This window comes from Cyprinodon variegatus, unplaced genomic scaffold (assembly GCF_000732505.1).
Source record: "Cyprinodon variegatus isolate N-32 unplaced genomic scaffold, C_variegatus-1.0 Scaffold47, whole genome shotgun sequence".
In the NCBI taxonomy this organism is placed as follows: domain Eukaryota; kingdom Metazoa; phylum Chordata; class Actinopteri; order Cyprinodontiformes; family Cyprinodontidae; genus Cyprinodon; species Cyprinodon variegatus.
The window spans coordinates 1,140,187-1,160,737 of record NW_015150500.1 but is presented as its reverse complement, the minus strand read 5'-3'; the positions used below and the strand labels follow the sequence as shown (position 1 = coordinate 1,160,737).

The 20,551-nt window shown below is 37.2% G+C and overlaps 1 protein-coding gene across 5 annotated transcripts in view; it reads right to left on the bottom strand.

The window, feature by feature from the left end:
• The window catches only part of LOC107082111 (inositol 1,4,5-trisphosphate receptor type 1-like), a 113,723-nt gene that overhangs the window by 1,705 nt on the left and 91,467 nt on the right, over positions 1-20,551 (bottom strand). For all 5 annotated transcript variants that reach the window (XM_015370606.1, XM_015370608.1, XM_015370610.1 and 2 more), the window contains 8 exons: positions 15,656-15,831; positions 13,614-13,778; positions 12,290-12,479; positions 12,077-12,169; positions 9,645-9,784; positions 7,533-7,698; positions 1,123-1,283; positions 250-411 (listed from right to left, as the gene is read on the bottom strand). In XM_015370606.1, the coding sequence (XP_015226092.1) occupies positions 250-411; positions 1,123-1,283; positions 7,533-7,698; positions 9,645-9,784; positions 12,077-12,169; positions 12,290-12,479; positions 13,614-13,778; positions 15,656-15,831 (1,253 nt within the window). The remainder of the gene's footprint in view (positions 1-249; positions 412-1,122; positions 1,284-7,532; positions 7,699-9,644; positions 9,785-12,076; positions 12,170-12,289; positions 12,480-13,613; positions 13,779-15,655; positions 15,832-20,551) is intronic.

Here is a 20,551-nt window from a genome sequence, read left to right as displayed (position 1 = left end):
CCACAAAAAAGTATTTTCTTTGCGTGTAGTAAAATAGCGTTCATCTGAGGTTAATTCAAAACGAAGTCCTAAATAAATAAACCAATACAGGTACATATTACACTAGTGTTTATCTGTTTAGTATTTTGGCATGTACTACTTCCCTACAATGGCAATATTGTTACCAAAAAGGAACCAAAAGAGGGAACAAATAAGACATGTGGAGCGGAGCTACATTCAGGCGGATCTGTAGCTTGTTGGTGACGATACCTGCTCCTTAAGCTCTGTCAGCTGTCCAGACAGGTTGACCACCAGCCTCATTGTTGACTCCAGCTTCTCCTGCAGGCTCCTGATTTCATTCTGCTCCCCCTCTGAATCACTGCTTACCAGAGACATGGCCCTCATCCGAGGAAACCAGTCTAGGTTGTGCTCCTGTGGATAGCCAAACATATAGTAGAATCACAGAGATCTAGGGGCTACTTACAATGAAACGGTAACTTTATCAGTTGTTTGGCTTTATGCAATTGTAGGGAAAAGGTTCTAGTTCAGGTTAGAGTGCATAAGAAGTGTTCATAAGTTGGAGAAATAATTAAATGAAAAGAAAGCCTTGATTGGTCTTAATGTTAAACCACACGCTTGTGTTTTTTTTTTTTTTTTGGTTTTAGAAACTTCCTCTTTGGCTGCACCAGTCAGCTGGTATTATTAAATAGGCATAACTATGCACACCTGTTAGTTAAGATTAGAAAAGAGGAAGTGATAAAACGCTGGTGAGTTTGTTTCTGTTTTACGACCCAGGACGTGTTTGAAAGTGTGAATTAGTAACTGGAAAAAAAAATTATTTGCCTAACTACAGTTGCCAAAAAAACGTGACACAACCTGAAAAGCTTTTGATTCACGACTTACAACATCTCTTACTGAAGAAACTCCCTAGTTCCACAGAAAAAACTTTATGTAACGAAAAAAAAAAACAACCCCATCAAGTTAACCTTGCATATTTTTCTGAGGTGAAAGATGTGACTCAATCAGACAGTTATAAAAATGTGTTGCATTTAAATATAAATAGCAAATTAATCACATTTACAACATATGTTCTTGCACCATCTACTGCGGAGGTGTTTGTATCCATGGGTGATCTTTGTTTACCTTGATCATCTCTGCCACGTAGCTCTCAGGTCCTGTGTATTCTGTTGAATCTTTCACCTTTACCAAAACTATGAAATACAGGTAATGCCACATGTTGTGCTCCTCTTTGATGTGCTCTTCAAAAGTCACTGTCTTATTGTCAAACTTATCGCGCTCCAGACCTGCAACACAGAAAAACAGCGTTTGTAGAGAAAAAAAAAAAAAAAAAGCAGCTCAAGATTTTTAGAGAGTCAGGAAATCTGCTGCAGAGCTTATAGTTCTTTTCAAGGCTAAAATTGTTAAGTCAGCATCATGTCACTTTATATTTAGGTATAAAATGACAAACCAGTGACTGTATTACCTGATGATTGAAAGCTTATATTGGAATTTAGCTCTACCTTTATCCAATCAATAAATTATAACTTGGAGATGCTCCAAGACATAGAACAGCGGCTAAAAATCTTGGTCTAGATTAACTAGTGACTGGTAGATAGGAAACTGGGGGAAAAATTACAAAAATTGTATTTTTCCACTGAGTGAAGGCACTATAAGAATCACTAATTAACTATATTTTATGTAACATTCCAAGACCTACATAGTTTAAAGCTGCAAGACATCAAGATAGAGCAAGACTTTCTTTCATTCTTTAGAGCTTTCAACGTTTGTCTTAAAATGCGAGGAAATATTTGCAGCATTTTGGAAATCTCTAAACAATGTAATAAATGAAAGCCTTTAACAGCAAGACGAGATAAATAATAAAAATCGGGTCCTTTTATCATATATGTTGCTGCTATATATAACTCTAAAGGTTTGAAAAGTATTGGCTACTATTAGTTGCTGTAAGTCAAAGCATTATCAAAACCAGACATCAGAAACCAGCACATATAGAAAAAGCTTCTTAAAACGAGGCTGTGATGCTAATTTAACAAAACTGGATCAACAATGAACATCTGATGTTTAAATCTAAAACACTTTGGCTGACCAATACAGAACCAGATCATGTTTACAAAAAAAAACAACAGGACTCAAGCAGTTTCTGATCCGTGAAACTATACTCTCCTTGTTAAAACAAAGAACAAGCTTATATTGCTGGTAAAGTAGGGCTATCTTTAAATCTTGCTTAACCTCTGAACCACTGGGTCGCCGGCGACCCGGTGGACCGTAGATTGGGGTAGTAACTCAGAATGCATAAAATTCCACCATATAATTCTCTTTTCCATTTGGGTATGCAAAATAGGTGAGGATTACCCAAAATGAGGTGGATGTTAAGAGGTTAAGCAATTACTTGACTAAATTATCATACATTTCAAAAAGTTATTGATGTTTGTTACAGTTACAGTAGTTGTAAAAAAAAAAACTACAAATCTAGTTATTCTAGAGGAGAATACACACCATCATCTTAGCAATCAGTGTCAGATCTATTATAGTACTAATAGGAAACACAGGATCAAACAAGGAGAGCTTTGAAACATCAGCTTATGCCTGGTCCATACTAGCCTGGGTGCCATTCCGAACTTAGTTTGAGGTCAGGAACGTTTGAGGTCAGGAAGTTCGGTCTGGCATTGCTCAATAGTAGCGCGAGTATGCTCGCACAATATCTGGCGGGCCAATCAAATTGTCAGGGCGGGCTTTATACGATGATGGACAGATGATCAACAGTAACGTAATCAACCACGTCACCAAAGCGCGCTTGGGTGACAACAACAATGGCTGCCGCTGGAGAGTTGAGGTGAGTAGATTCTGCTATTAGGTCTGTTCTAGAAGATATCGACAGCAAATTAATTTTAAAAGAGGAACAGAGAAACGCGATCAAGGCTCATCTTCTTATTCTAGGCGTGCAACTGCACGCTTTGATTTTTGTTGACAACAACTATGCCTCGCTTAACATACATCACGCACTTCGTTGCTCTTATTGGTTGTAGGTCTATCCAATTGAGTGCAGAGGGCTTTTTTTTTCCTGGTTCGTTCGAAACACACCCCATAATCACAGCTCTATGGAGCAGTATCAGACTCATATTCTGACTAGAATTGAGTAGGACTACGTCAGGCTAGGTCCATACCAGTGTATAGACTAGACATAGTCTATACACTGGAATGGACTAGATATAAGGATAGTGGGACATGTTCGACACCACCAAGGTTGCCTCTTATTTTTTAGTTTTTGGTCATATTTGACACAAACTTAAACTTCTGCTAAAGTATGTCCTCCTGAATAATTACACTTCATGTTTAGCCAAGTCATGCCTGCATGCTTGGCAGCAGGGAACCAGACAGGGTGACAGAAAGTATCACCAAAAAGTCTCAAGGAAAAGCTGGGAGGTGGAGCAAAGTGTTTTACTTCTGCTGCGCTCCATTTGCCTTGGAACTCAAACCTTGGAATGATATGAACACTTTCATAACCTCGGTCAAGTTAGAAGTTGGCAAACCAGTTAGATAAGCTAAGTGTTGTATCCAGGGATCAAGTTAGCCTGTATTAGCAATATAAAAGAATTGCAGAACGTTTCACTGGATATTAGATATTTGCAAGAAGATGTTAGTCAGTAAAATAATGGCTTTTGATTTAATAAAAAATGCACAAACAAAGGTGCATATAACTGGGAGAGTACTGCAGCTAAAACCTGGTTTTCCATGCAAGACAGGGCAGCCATGTCTGATTTCAAAATTATTGCTTGGTAAAACAAAAAAGTCTTTCCAAGAGGAAAAACTAACTTCATAGAAATGTTTTAAAGGCTTTATTTTTATCAAAAGGGAGCACTAAAAAAGTCAAAAGCAAATAGTAATTTTGACTAAAGAATGTCAACTTGTAAAACTGCATATTATATGTCTGCTTTCGAATGACAGAACTGTAAGCCATGTTTGCTTAGGATTTGCCAGGCCTTATTGGCAACTCATACAAAAAAAAAGTAATGCTCATACAAAAGGGTTGCTCAAAAGATTGTTTAGAGAATGTGTTAAGGAAAAATCAAGAAATTCTAGCAGATATTATTAAAACATTAAATATATGTCTCATATTTTTACTCATAAGTTTCAGTAAGCCTTTATTGTTGATGTGCAAGTTCAATTTAGGTCTGATATGCACAGATCCCCATCAGTCAAGGTTAACCTATTAGACATAACTGTCCTGTCTTGCATGTAAATCTGAATTTGTGTGTCAGACCTCAAAGGGAACCGGATATTGGTATTAGTAGAAAAAGCTTCTCTAATCATATGGGAAACAAAAACACAGGAACAGAATAAGATAAAATTGAAGGAAAAGAAAACTGCTCTTGGATCCCAACATTATGATATTTAAACCAGCAACTTAATTCCCATAAAAAAGGAGGAGCACTGTATGACAGGATGACACTTGGATCTACTAGCTGAAAAAAGCTGTGCCTGTTTCCTAACTAAACAAATTAGGTAAAAATAAGTAATTCAATTAATTTATCTAATACTGATATGCTGAGATTTGCTGCACACCCCCATGCGATCGACATACTAACAGAGCAAACTGCGAAACAGAAATGCTTATAAAACCAAGCTGGAGGACATCAGGCCACTTAATTTCTGAGGAGATTGGCTCCTAATCTCTGAATCTCCTGCTCTCTTGTGGTCCTTCTGGAAACCATAGATACAGCAGCTCCCCCTGTGGCCTTATTTAATGTGACTGACTCACAGCCAACGGCTGGCTGACTGGCTGACATACTGTTCTCCTTCCATATGTTTACCACTTGTTCTGACTGCCTGTCGCAACATATGCAAACTCACACACATGCTTCCATACTAGATCTACTCTGGCGCTGACATACATTAGGGTGTGTATGCACACACTGTATGACACATATCTCCTTGACACACATTTTGATCATATCAGGACATACAGATGAACCATTTCAAGTAGAAAGAGTTTGGCTAATCAGTTGAGATGCACAAAAACATAGAGTAGGGAAATTAGGATTGTGCATGAATGTGAAGGAGAGAATGTGTTTGCGTGTAAGACACACATGAATTATGGAGGCGAACGAAGCGATAGCAGGAAGCTCTCATGACTCAGCTTTCGTTGGAACGACAGCATAGTGAAAATGGGGGAGGAGGAGACGAGGGGAACTTCACAAACATTCAGTAGACCTCTACAGACCTACTTACCAGAAACCATGAATAAAGCCCAAAACCTGGGGCTCTGGGCTGGGAATTTGGGAATGACAGAATACAATTCCGATAGAAGGATGATGCAGTGTAGTACATGTAGAAAGCCATTTCAACCACAGGGAATAAGCATTATCCGGTACTAAAATCTTGTAATATAACGGAAAACTCAATTATTGCAGAAAAAATATTTAGTGTGTTTATCCATGTTAATTTTGATGGTTATGACTTACAGATAATGAAACATACATTTATTCTATCTAAAAAATTGAATACATAACACTAATAAAAACTTTTTTTTTTTCATTTTGATATGTTATGAGCTACACAATTACAGAGATGATTTCTTACTTTATGGTTGTCCAACAGACAGATACAGATGCTTTAGACAAGAAAGTTAAGCCAAAAAAAAAAAAAAAAAAAAAAAAAAAAAAAAAAAAAAAAAAAAAAGAACTGTTAAAAGGATAGTATCCAAGCATTTAAATAGAAAGATCGGCAAGGAAAAACTACGTCAAAATGAGAGCCAACTGGAGCCATCACTTACAAGCGTTCCCGGGACATGATCGAGAACTGTGCAATTCTGGCATAACGGCTCTATTGAATCAGAGACAACATAAGAAGCTACTAATCCGGACTAAGGAGAAAAAAGATCGCACCAATATCTTCATTTCAGGAATTAAAAAAAGCTTGTAATTCATTCCTAAAGCAAAGTGTCTTGAGAAAGATTGGAACATTACTGAATCCATGTGTTTGTAGAGATCGGATATCGGCTCCAATATTGATGATTGACTGGATCGGATGATGACAAGCCATCACTAACATTTAGTGATTTGTATTTTTATTAAAGAAACGTGTAACTTTTGGCCATTGGTGGCACTAGACCTCTAAATTTCACGTCTAGTTCCCTTACTGGCCACAGGCCGCAGTACTTTTGCAAAAGTCAACAATCTCGTGGACAGCCTCCCATATCTTTTGACCGTGCTAGCGGTCTAGGTTCAGCTTGGAGGGCGTGAGAAATGCTGCTACTCTGGGCCACTGGGTTGGACGGGACGTTCTTCAAAGTCACATGACCTGGTCAACAACGGTGCATCTTCTGCGGTTACCCTTTAATATCTTAAACAGCAATAACATAATGTCTAAAGTTTCTGCCGTCAAGGGATCATTTAGGGTGTCATGTTATCTCCTGGTGTTGTTCCAAATGGTTTTCTGAAGTCATCAGTCAGTGTATTTTTCTACTGGAAAATTTTCAAGAACTTCATGCTTTTCACTACTTGCAAACTTAATGGAGATGCTGCTTTCATCAGCCAGCAGGATTTGCTACCTGCCAACAATGCCAAAGGTACCAAAAGCAGGTTCATTGACTGTAATGTTACTGCACTTGACTGGCAAGCAAACCGGCCTGACCTGAACCCCTGAGACACACTCCAGAGCACTGTCAATATAAAAAAAATAAAACATATATCAAGCAACAGTAAAATAGGTGAACTTTCATTTCCTTCAAAAACTACCATTGAACTACCTGCTCAATTCAATCAATTTGCTAAATGCTAATCCAAACTCTAACACATTATAGCTTGTTATTAATGTCAGGCTGTACATTTTAGATAGTAATGGGTATCTGAGGATTATTTGTGCTTACATAAAACCATTATTGAAATACAGGTCCCATGAAAGAGGGAGAGCAGGTGCGTGTCACTAGAGCTATCTTTGATTGAAGCAGCACAAAGAAAAAGACAGAAAATAAGGGTTTAAACAATCTAATTGATGATTCTGATGATTGCAGTTCAGCAAAACCTCTTAATCAAGAAATCAATGAAAATTAGCTGTGCTCGAGCAGAGAAACCTCTGAAACCTGCAGGACAGCGACCTTCAAGGACTGACTTTGGGCATGCCAGCGCTAAAACATGCCTTTAGCTGACAGAGCAACCCACTTAGCGGTGTCTCTATAGATATTTTGAAAGGTGTATATATATATACTTTACATATAAGATTAAAAGAAAACGTTTTTGTCTGTCAATATGCTCTACCCAGAACTCCACAAGTGGAAAAGTTTTAGTTTCACCAGGTTTAATTCTATAAAAAGTCTTACTTAAGGAAACTTTTGATTTTTAATTAGATTAATTGGGAAAAATTACAGACAGATTAATTGATTTGCAATATAATCTTTTGTTGCATCCATAAAAGCTGTTTTTTGTTCTCCAGAGAGATTTTATTAAGAGTCATAATCAGGTTGTGAAAAGAGCATATTTAATGTGAACCCAGTAAATGCAAACTGGTGGAGAGCCCCTTTGCATTTTGAAGCTTACCACAAATGAAGCACGTAGTCTTCAGAATCTCTTCTTTCTTCTGCTTTTCGCTTCTCAGGTCAGCAAAGGTATCAATGATGACACCAAAGATGAGGTTAAGGACAATGATGATGACCATGAAGAAGAAGAGCAGGTCGTAAATCACCCTGGCTGCAAACAATGGCTCCTACATAGATAAATGAGACAGGTGTACATTTTTAGATTTTTTAAAACTGTCATAAATTGCAATCAGTTTAACAGAAAGTAAGTCATAGGAAAAAAAAAAAATAGTTGTATAAGTGTGCAAAATAGAAAAAAATAACTAGGTTTTTCCATTTGAACAAGTGGGGGATTGTGCCTGGGGTTCAAAAGGAGATTAAACTTGGTTCTCATGGTATGAAACAGAGAAACATGTACTAACAGAAGCTATAGTAGCACAGATGACAGAGTCAACATGACGCAGCCGGTCTTGCTCATGTCAATTTCAGTCTTAGTAACATTGGTCAAATTCAGGCACACACTTCACATGCAGATTTTTTGGCAGCCATTTTATAGAAAAAAAAATGTAAATGAATACATGCAGTAGCAAAACAATCAAATTATTCCTTTTTGAGTACATTTACTCAGTTCAGAAATATAATTTAATTTAGTCAGCAGTAGCAGATTAACAGGTATAGCTGCTGTTCATACTTTGTACAACCATCTTTGAACAGAAGAGCACATAACCTCCTTTTGTTAACAGTTATGAGGTTAAAGCACACAGAAAATCTCTAAATCATCCAAATAACATCTTATGTGCTCCTTTTCTTCAGTTTAACCCACCCCTATAAAGGTCCATGTCTCTAGAAAAAACAACAAAAGCAAGTTGATTTTGTGTTTAATGAACAATTATATGTCAATCTAACTCAATATTTTATAGCATTACTTTTTATTCACACTAAAGACATGAGCTTTGAAAAATTTGATTTTGTTACAGAAATTCAAACTCCAAAATCCATATCAGAGCATGTCCAATTAATATCAAAATTTTCTCTAGCCATTTTTTAAGCTCAACAAATTAATTTCCCCCAATATTAAACCACTTTAGGTTACTTGGATGGTTTGGCAGATGTTTGGTATTTCAGACTTCATGATACCATGCAATTAAGCAAAATCAATTGTCCTTTTCCTCCACACATTTATCCTTAATTTCACACTAAATCCTCCTAACTTGTTGCATAAACGTTCAATATTAGTCTTTTTTGTCTTCTAAGTGAAAGATGCTCTTTAAAGTCCTGTTATCAGATAGCAAACTCTATACATTTACATTTGCACTGCTGGGTCAGAAAATACTATTTTTCCCCCTTTCCTAAACACAGCCACATGGTTTTAATGGAGGTTTGCTGACCTTAAAACTCTACTCTTTATTGCAGTTCTTCAAAAGAAAGCTTTGGAGTTTTTTTTTTCTTTTTTCCTGGTTTTAACCACTCTGTTTTTATCACTCGGTGTATGGAAACATAAATATGGGTGCTTATTGATGGTAGAGGCCAGTAGCTGAAACTAAAGGTGTTGTCATGTTTACAGTAAGGTTTACCAAAGAGTTGTGGATTACTAGGAAACTTAAAAAAAAAAAGGTACATATGCATATACTGTAGTTTTACCTACAGAAAAATGTATTGAAATAAAAACTGGATTTAAGAATAAACAAAAAATGTTTTCAATTTCACACTACGGCTTTCCCCACCCTGCAGCACACTCAAGTGTAATGAGAAACTGTGTCTTTTTTCGGCAGTCTCAACAGACGTTACACATTTTTTTATCTAAATAGTTGTAATGTGTTGCAAAAAGGGCTGAGGGGGCAAAGACATCCTCTTTTTGACATCATTTGTGGTTCAGCTAGAATTCAGTGGAAATCTTTTTTTTTTTACAGTTTTATTCACTAACAAAAGCCAGAGGCAGTGCAGCTGTTGGGAAACATTGCGAAAGCTTCACGCTTTTGAAATAAAAACAAGTTGAGTGCACAATGAGCTCAGAGCCAACTCACATGACCTGCTGCTGCAGCAGCAGCAGACGCACCATCCTTTCAGCACACACACACACACACACAGACAGACACACACACAGAGCCTGGGACCAAGTCAGACTGGAATTTACCTCCTTAGAAGGCTTACGGAGAACGTCCCCCACACCCCCTCCGCTCCTCAAGCCATGACTCAGCACCGTAACAATACACATGAGCAGAGAGTCACACGTACGCTCCATGTTGCCTTCATCTTCGTTGTTGATCCCAAACTCTAAAGAAGAAGGGGTGAAAAGACATTTAAGTTAGTCTCTGTAAAGAGGTTAATAAAAACTACAACACAAAACCTAACCAAAGCACAGCCTTATCATTGGTTAATGTTTATTATTGTGAACCAGAATAACTGGACTATCAGGAAGTAATGGACTTTATGTAACATAAACAGCCCTGAACTACAGGCTGCAAGTAAGCCTCACTAATTAACAAGATTGTGTTATAATATTTTTACTTGTACCCAATATGCACTCATATTTTTGTATAAAATATTTAGCTTTTATTACGTTTTAAGGAACACAAATTAAAATCAGAATCAATTTATTAATCCCGTGCGAGAAATTCTTTTCTTGCAGTGCAACCGTTTACAGAAGAGAGAAAAATAAGATTGTAAATACAAATAAGATATAAAAATAAAATAAGATAAGGATCGCATATCCTCTTCAGTTAAAAATAGTCCGTTGAGTGTAATTATCTTAGCTTTGGTTGAGTTAGATTATAATTTAATCTAGGCGTGAGCTGGAATGAGATTTTAATTATATAATGATTGCTAAAGAAATAATAAAGAAAAAACAATTATAGAATGACTGAGTTGATTTCATGAAAACGGGAGAGTTGCTCTTATTTCCATGGCTGCTTCAGAGAAAAAAAATAAATAAATTTAACAATCATAGTCCTAGAATCTGCCAAAATTTATTTTTATATATTTTGATTTGAGTCAATTTTTTTTATTTCCTGTTGCTAAAAAAAAACAAAAAAAAAACAATGAACATAGGCAAGAACATATAAAAGAAACCAGCTAAATTTAACATTCTTTTTCAGTAATCTCTTGAGAAATAAGTGTTATTTTATGCACTTGATTCTTTAGTTAGTAATACATGTTTAACAAGCTGAAACATTATGTGGTTATTTTGTCAGGTTATCAGCTCATGTAGCCAAACTCTAGAAGTTGTTGATATCTATGGACTTACCTTCAAGGTATATATATATATTTTGTTTCCAGAAACAGACGTAAGCAACTGAGGCTAAACAAGCATTTATATTTTTGTTTTTATCCAGGTGTGGGTAATTGGATTATTTTTATGAATTAATATTTATATTGCAGCAAGAAAATATTATGTTTAAGAGAAATTTGGTAAATAAAAAAATAAAAAAGCTTTTCCTTCAGAATAATGGGCTGGTAACCCTTTAGTTTTCACAAAATTAATGAATTTTATTTACAACCATAAATATTTCCGGCTACGGAACCTGAGCTTGAGCCTGCACAAACTGAACTCTTTTTTTGTAAGTGAAGAAAATGCAATAACCAGCAGCAACAAGAAGGGGAGGGGCATTGCTTTATGATCTTTACAGCCAGCCTTCCTTCCTGGTCCCTCATGAAATGTATCCTTGACTCTGTTGACTTTGTTGCATAACTCTACATCAGTTGTGTTTACATCCTCGGGCTCCCACTGTGACGCTTGTTAGTCAAAGCAACAATGTTCTTGTTTTGCTGAAACAAGTGACCTGCATCAGAGTAGTATATAGGTCATTTTAACATTTAGACTAAAGGTACAGTTTAATGTTGCTCATACAGATCTGCTGAAAACAGTGGTGACAAAGTTCTACTGTTATACGACTGGTTTAACGGTTGTGGGTTCAAAACATTTTAGGAACGTTTTCTGTCATATAAACTTATAAAATATAGGAATATTACAGCGGCGAGCTAGTTCACAGACAATAGTCGTCACTGTTATCTTACAAACTTATTCTAGTCTTGTTGTAACAGCCGGACTGATAGAAAGTTCCAGATTGTTTGTTCTTCTCTGGGACGCAACAGGTAACCAATGTGACATACAGATCGATGGGTGTTGCAGGTGAGCTCTTTGGATCGAATTACTGTCATATGACGCTTGGAAGAGTCACGTGAGAGTAAATAAGTGGGAGTGTTTTGCAGAACTGCAGAATGGTGTAAATAAATACAAAAAAATGACAAATGTCCTCCGAATATCATTTTCTGTGGTCATAGGAGTCAGTTCCCTGGTATCTTCCTCAAAATACACGGCCGTTTTACCAGCAACTACCCTTTTCTGTTTAAAATTGTCCAATAGCCTTTTGTAGAAAACAAGGAACATGAAACCAAACTCCAACCAAACCTACCAGTTCACTTCTGAATGCATTAATGAAAACCAACTGGGGTCAACTCAGGCTTCTAACCTGAAAGACCCACCTGCAAAACTTTTTGGCAGCCTTCAAACATTTAGGTTTAGGACTAATTAGGAAAAGCAAGTTTATGTATCACATCATTAATTACCTTCCTGTAGAGCATTGGAGCTGCAGTTCTCATCAATACCTCCTTGACACATTCCTGTGCTTAGAAACTCTCCGGCAAGACTGCCTCCACCATCTACGAAGTAAAAACATGAAAAGTCACAGGTTTTCTGGTTGTTCTCAAAAATCAGGTTTTAGTAATGTCTAAAACGACAGGTAAAAGTGTAAAAAATATGAATGTGGCGTCATCTCTTACTTTGGCTTTCGTTGGCGATGCGATCCACCTCTAAGATAAAATCGTCTTTGAAGAAGATGTAGCCGACGATGGAGAACAGGTAGACCAGAATGAGAGCAAGCACTGCTGTCAACACGATGGAGCGCCCGTTACGGGTCACACTCTTGATCACGTTCAGCAGGGTCTCTTCTCTGTACACCAAATCAAACAACTGCACAAAAAATGGCACACATTTCAAAGAAACAGAGTTCAGGACATCAGAAAAAATATATATCAGGCAAATTATATGCAAAGGAAAAATGTTTATTGCTTCTGACTCAGTAGCTTATTTTCATAAGAGATGCTTATCAATATGCAATAGGCATAGACTCCTATAGGAGTCTTAAGGCGTGATAGCTTTGAGTAGAAAGTACCATAGCTTGTCTTAAATTTATGCAAAAGAGACATAAAAATAATCTAAGTCTTTCTTTATCTGCCTTTATGAAGAAACAATTGGACTATCAGATACAAGCTGCTTGAGGACAGAGTCTGCAGTCAGCTCAGATACGCTGCTTGTAGTTTTAAAACACTATTAATTCATAAAGCTGTTGGGTGTTGCCTCATAAGTTTACACATGACCCTATTTCTCATTTTGAAATGTTTCCAAAAAGCTGCAGGATAAAATTCAACCGATGCTGTAGAGGGGCTCTCCTTTACTCTGTAGAGCCAGATAAAACTGATCCCTTTGGTATTCCCTTCAGTATTTCTTTACTTATGATTTTTAAATCATGACTTTTAAACACCTGCTGCTTCTGGTAGCAGGTGTCTATTCTGCATTTTTTTAAATATTACTAAAATATGAAAAGTTATAGAAGCAACCTAAGGCTCTCCAGAAACCACAGAAGCAGTATTAAATGACCTTCAGAAAACTCCATTCTAGAACTACTATTTCTCTGTTAATAGAGACAGAGTACATGCCTCAGTGAATCAAAGTAAACAGGACAGACATGCATGTACACACTTCCACCCAACAGCAATTTAAAGAGGCCATTTTTAATACCAGCATGTCTTTGGACTGTGAATTGGAGTTTGCATGTAAAGAAACTGCAAAAGAGCCTCAGTTCAAAACCAATAATAAATTCAGATTTTGACGCCAAATTGTGGAGACGAAGCATCTTTATGGTTTAGACCGCAAGTACTTCGGGACCAAAATACTTGCACTAAGAAACCAATTTTAATATATATATGGTTTAAACTAATTTCCTGCCTTTTAATTACCACGCTGTGTGTACGCCTAGTGGAAAAGGATTGATTTATGTCCTGCCTACAAGCATCTGGTGACATGCTGCTTCTGTGCTTCTCTCACCAACAAGCTGTAGAAAAAGACATGACCAAACACGCCCAGGCAACAGATGATGAGGTAGATGAGATGATAGAGGAACTCAAAGTCCATAACCATGGCTTTATATCCTCGTGTGAAAGTCCCTCGGTTTCCAACAAAACTAATCAGGAAGATGATTTTATTACCAACCTGGAACACAGAAGGTCACGTTTTATCATTTATGCAAAGTACACTGATTAATCATTAGTGCTTCAAAATCAGACATCCTGTTACTGCAGGTTCTCCTGCAGGAACACTGTTGACATCAGAGGAGTAACAGTGATTTTACAAGGTTTGATTTCTTACATATAAGAGGCTCAGTGTTCTTTTTTAAGTGAGGTATTAACTAAAACCCGGTTAACACATCTTGAATGATACCTAGATTTTTGTCATATATCCGCATAAAATTTAACCCAGTTTCCTTTTATTCACATGTGCCAGTTTTGGGAGGTGGTGGTGGGGGTTACTGAAAGTGCTTTATCCTACAAAATAGGAGTTTGAGCAAAAATGAAACTCTGATTTGGATACTATTAAATTGTGTTTTCTAAGACAGAAACTGATAGAAAAAAGAAATAGCAAAACTAGAGAGAAATTGGACCACCTTCATATAAACTACATTTCACAGGAACTGGGTTACTGCAGTACATGGAAACATCTCTGGTTTCTTGCCATGACCTGGTTTCTCCTATTAACCCGTGTTTGTTTCTGTCAGTAAACAAAGGGAACCACAAAACCACCAATCCTCAGTGTTTGAACGGCGTATTTAAAGAATGATGATAAAAAAAGGAGAAAATAAATCACTACCATTGGCAGTGTCTGTTTCATCTTACACCAGACGGGCACTGATACTCTATTGATGTTACGACTTTCTTCCTACACCCTCAGGAGGAGCTGCGAGGAAGCGGGGGGGCATCATGGGGTCTGCCAAGTGGCCGTTAGTATGGGAGGTGAAAGGAGAAGTGGAACTGGCTGGGTGGAGGTTTCTCAGTAATTGAAAGTGCATACACTGGTGACATGGATAGAGTTTCTCTGAGGAAAATTACCCTTAAACCGCATAAAGACATTTTCTCACAAAAACCATGAATTCTATACAGTTTCTATGAAAAAGGATTCAGCCATGTCCAGATATTTGCTTAAGTCAACAAATCAGCCGTCCTCCTAAACATACAGGAGGATCAGGATCAACAGCTCAGATATTTAAATCTGGTGAGATATTGCTATTATCTGGTTATTCCATAAATCTCCTTGGTTGAAAAGTAGCAATAGGAAATCCATCCTGTCAAGAACAGTCTGAGAAGTTCATGTAGCAGTCTAGCTTAAACCATTTAGGTTTTCTGATAATTTTGGCTCACGCTTTATTCTCAATTCATTAACATCATGAAGCATGGTGGGTGTAGCATAATACTGTGGGAATCTGGTCAGTATTAATGTGAAGATTGGGATTTAAATAGAGCCATGAGGTTCATCTTAAAGCAGTAAAACATCCCCAAACATAAACCTAATAAAGTGGTTAAAAAAGCAAGTTCATATGTTAGAATGGCCCAGTCAAAGTAAATTACAAAAAAATCCAACTGAAAATCTGTGGCAAGACTTGGAAATTGCTGTTAATAGATGCTCCCCATCCAGTCTGTAAAAAGCTGAAGCTTTTTTGCAAAAATCCGTATATGTGAATAGCTCTTGGAGACATAAACAAGGGCAGCTCTACAATGCCATAACTCAGCAACATTTTCTAGGCATTTCTCAGTGAAAATATCTGAAAATAAAATGTAATTTCTTAGACTGTTTTGTTGCCGTAACATGAGAACAAGTAAAACGACAATATAGGGTAAGTATACTTTTTACACTTAACCTGAGAAAAGATTTTAATAGGGTTATCAGTAACATAATTATCTTCATAAGATCTGAAAAAAATAATCTTCCTGTTTTTGTTTCAGAACAGGAACAAACAACAGCAACAACAAAAAAAAAATCCCAAATTTGAACTAAAGCCAGTTAAATAATCAGCACTGCAAGGTTTTTTCACTCACATTAAAGGCACCTAGGAGGAAGAGTGTAGGCTCCAGGCCCACAGAGAAGATCAGACGGAGAATTGTGACTGCGACCAGGGCAAGGATACCCAGCGGCTGTGGCATGAGCACAACAAGTACCAGTGCAGCAAACAATCCCATCCACAGCAGTGCAGACAAACGGGGCTCCAGCATTCCTGTGGGACACACATAACACACACGTAAGGTCACTGAATGGACAATAGGCAGAATTATTCCATCATAACACTAAAATCCTCAAGCCGAAGGGGATTTTAAAGAATCTAGCAGAAACAAAACAAAACAAAACAGAAAAAAACAAACTTTGGATTGCAAATGATTAAATGGAGCGTGGCCAGCAGATACACTAGGAATCTGAACAGATGTTATAAATATGGGGCTAGTGATGACATATTTCAACTGAACTTTTCAGTTGCAGTATTAATAAACAGCTTCAAAGCTTCTAACAGACTCCTCCAGCTGGTAACAGAGAAACAACAGACTCAGTTCAGCCTTAATAGTGGAGCTATGTGACATAAATGAGGTCAAATAGGTCTATCTTTTTATTAAATTGATTTTGGAGTGGGGGCTTCTCTTGAAAGTCAACCTCAAAGTCCAGCACGATGTTTAACTCACTTTACAAAGCATACTAAACCTGGAAACCAGTGTTTAGAGATTTAAACCCGTTGGTCCTGAATTCTTCTTAAAAACAAACCAGTTTCCTTTTATCAGACAATTAAACCCTGGACGCTTATTGGTTCAATGCAAGTGGGAGATTGAGCAGTTAGCTGCTACAAAAGGATGATGATACCCAAAAATCACAACTTTTTTTTGGCAGTTTATGGAATAAACCTGAAAGCCATATTTGTACCTAGAAACCAATAATCTGAAATGAGTTTCACAAGTAATTTAAATCAATATGATCAAATATTCAAGCAGAATTTTGTGGAAAAATCACCCGAAAAAAAAAAACATGTTTCCTGGCGCTGGTAAATAAACATTTAACAGAGTAAAGGATTGGGGATGCTTGTACAGTACGCATGTATTATTACATGTATTATTATTATTCTGATCCCATGTCTTTTAATGAAAAAAAAATCTGTTTAATTCAAAGGTGTGCACTAAATTCTTGTTGGTAAAATTTCCTAAAGGTTTTTGCCATATTAAAAGTCCATCCTTCAGTTGAAGCCCTAAATTAGTTAAACATTGTTAAGCAGTATGAGGGAATGCAAACCTCTGACTGAGAATTAAGCTGTAAAAAAAAAAAAAAAAAACAGCTTTAGAGTGTTTGCTATTGGAAAAAAAGGAGGATGTATGGATGACAGACTTTTAATACCTTAAATGCCCTCAGCATTACCAGATATTTAATATCAAAATGAGTACGTTATATAACACCAGAAGGTGTGACAGATTTGTTCACACCGAGTGTGTACGTGTGCACACAAATTATTAGAAAGAGCCAAACTGATGCTCTTCTAATCCTGAACTACAGGAGCCCAAAACCCGGCTTTCATTTAGCGATGTGTCCTTAAAGCAAATATTTGTTTTACTCAACAGGCAATGCCACACCTTCAGGAATCCTCCTAAAGGTCGCTTTACTGGATGCTTGGTCACAACACAAGCAAGTAAGGGGAAACTTCAAGGAGAATGAAGCACAGGAAGGGATTGCTGAGGGTACTTTTTTTACCCCCTCTATTTCATTCCTCCCTTCCCTGTCTCTAGTTTACTCTCCTTTCCTGTCCCAGTGGAGATCACATGACAGGTGCCACTTACATAACAGCCTCTAAAAATACCTCAGCTGAAAGATTCATGAGGAATGAGCAGGGAGCACAGCTCCTGTGATGTCGGAGATGGAAATAGGGGCGCTTACATGCTCTCTAAAACTCCTTTACGACTATGTGCAAATATCTGCAAGACAACTGCAGGGCTGCACGGTTCGAAAGCTTACATGTGCTAGGAGTGTGGCATACTAACTAAACTTGCTCATCAAAAGCCAGTCAGTCATGCGTGCAGTCTGAGCACACTGACCCAGATCTCTTGCTCTTATAACCTCCATTCTAAAGCCCTAAGTAATGGAGGGAGGAGAGAGACAAGAGTGCATGTTTTCTTCCAAGTGTGTGAGAGCAAGAGAGGAGACCCGGGTCAGACGCCATAAAAAAGTGCCTGTTTCAGCAGGCTGAAGGTATGCAGGAATCTCACGTGATGTTGTGCATGCAGATCAAGCTCCAGGGAGGAAAGATACAGTCAGGCTTTATTCATGTTGCATAACATTTTTTTTGTGTGTGTGTACATAAAGAGATAAAACAACATGGCAGTTTTTAGTTTTCCTTTTCCAGACAGTAGAACGTTGTTTACAACTAAAGTAATGCTGCAACAGTAACTCCCTTCGAAATTTTTCATGTAACAGCAACATAGTTTAATTATTTTATTAGAATTTGTTATGATAGATTCATAATGTCTCAAGTTCCCGCCACAAAAAAAAAAAGAGAAAAACAAAAATCAAGTTAAAACTTTCCCCGGGCTACTGCTTGATAATAAACAGGCAATATTCGATTAAACGAAGAAACTGATCCCATTTTTGTCCAAAATGGATTTTTGAATCCTTCTAGATTGAAAACATAAAAAATACTCATCCAAGTCTGTCCTATTAAAAGAACAGCATACAATATGGTCTGTGTATATTCAGGCAGCTTGTATTTTTTGTTTGAAGACAAAAATGAAAAAACAAAAAAATCATTGACCCAATATCCCACAGCTTATGGTCAACTGTTGTCTGTTCACATGATGCAGAATCATGTGAATAGAGTCGAATTCTTTCTTAAAAAACTTCCTTAGATTATGCGTTTTTTAATTAATAGGTGCAGAAATGGTAAACATTTTTGTTTGAGATGACTGCAATCTGCATCATGATGAAAATATCTTGCATCACTAACAATCTTGCTAAAAAAAAAACGAAATCTGCATGACTTGCCTGTATTGTTAAACTAAGGAAACCAATAACCATTAAGAGGACTTCAAATGACCCATAGGCCACACCGGAGTGATGGACCAATACAATGCAGCACATGATTGTAAAAGCATAAAAATAACTTAGGATTGTATTTAGGGGAATCAAAGTAGAAGGAACTGAAAACCAAAAATTTTATTATATTTTTATCTTTAAACTACGAATACATTTCTTTCTGTTAAACAGTTATTTTAAATTGGTCATGGACACAAAACTTGAGCGTTTGAGGTAGAAAGGTGACAAAAATAGCATTTTTGCAGAACACTATATTAACCATTTGCCTATTTTTTTTTTAAATCACAAATTATGTGGTTTGCTATTAAAAAACAAAGAACACAGATATACTATCAATTACAAAATGGATAATATTTCAGAACACCTCAGCTGTGATCCGAATAAAAATAAAAAAAAACACTTGCATTGTTTAGGAGGGTGTAGACTCTATTTACAGTAAAAGCAGGCAGCGGCACCATGTTTATTGTTGTTTCCATAGCACCTCAGGTTAAATATTAGGGGAAGCATTGAAAGCTGCGGGTGTGTCTAAAGCCAAGATAGTCCCGCTCCTAATCCTGATCAGGTGATTAGACGTCAGTAGATCTGAATGCGGTGAAGAAAGGAGATCAGTAGGTCACCGCTGACTTCCAGTATCAGGACTGAAAGTCAGTCCAGTAAAGATGGTATCTGTGGGTGGAAACACTTAAGCTTAAAGTAAAAGTATCAGTTACAGCATTTGTTGGAATTACTATTTTTTTTTTTTTTTTGCTGCTGTAGATTAAAAAGGGTGTAAATCTATTATGTTATGATCTCTATCTAACTTTAATGTCTTTTATTAGCCTGGTCATCCAGACTGAGTTACCGGTACATCGGACATAAATCAGTTTCATAAGACTCAAGATTCTCTGGTCTAAAACACAATAAACCAATCCCAGCGCGGGAAGCAGGCCCATAATGCAACAGGGCTTTTCTGTAACCTTAACAGTTAAAATTGAAGCTGTAATGGAGAAATGTTTTAAAGATTAACTTTATTATGACCAGAAAGAACGGTTCATATATTTAAAATTGTATCAACTACAGTGAGAACTTTTTTTTTTCTTTTAAAAAGTTGTTTTGATGGGGCTGCTCTGTGACGCATTGGGTAGCACTGCTGCCTTGCAGCAAGAAAGTTCCAGGTTGGACTCCCGGTCCGGTGTCTTTCTGCATGGAGTTTGCATTTTTTCCCTGAGCATGCGTGGGTTCTCACCGGGTACTCCAGCTTCCTCCCATATTCCAAAAACATGACTGTTAGTTTAATTGGCTTCTCTAAAGTCCCCTTAGGTGAGTGTTTGCCTGAATGGTTGTTTGTCCTGTTTGTCTCTGTGTTGCCCTGCGATGGACTGGAGACCTGTCCACGGTGTACCCCGCCTGTCACCCGTATACTGCTGGAGATAGACACCAGCACCCCTCATGACCCCAGCTGGGATAAAGCGTGATGGAAAATGGATGGTTGGATGAATGGAAGTTGTTTTGATATCAATAGTTATTGATTGATAGTTCTTACCCCTTTTTGTAGACTCTGTTGGTTTTGCCTTTAATATTAGCTTCTATCTGTTCCTTTCAAGACTTGTATGCCATGTTCACTGCTTAAGTCAGTCTGGTTGACCAGTCTACTCTTTTATTATGATTTTATGTGATAAATCAAATATCTAAGAAGTGTGGCATGCACTCGTCCCCAGCCCACAGAGTCAAACATGTGTTAAACCACATGATTGAGCACACTGGCCCATATCCATACTATAAAAATGGTCACTCCACTCTATATATACAGGTGCTGGTCATAAAATTAGAATATCATGAAAAAGTAGATTGATTTCAGTAATTCCATTTAAAAAGTGAAACTTGTATATTATATTCAT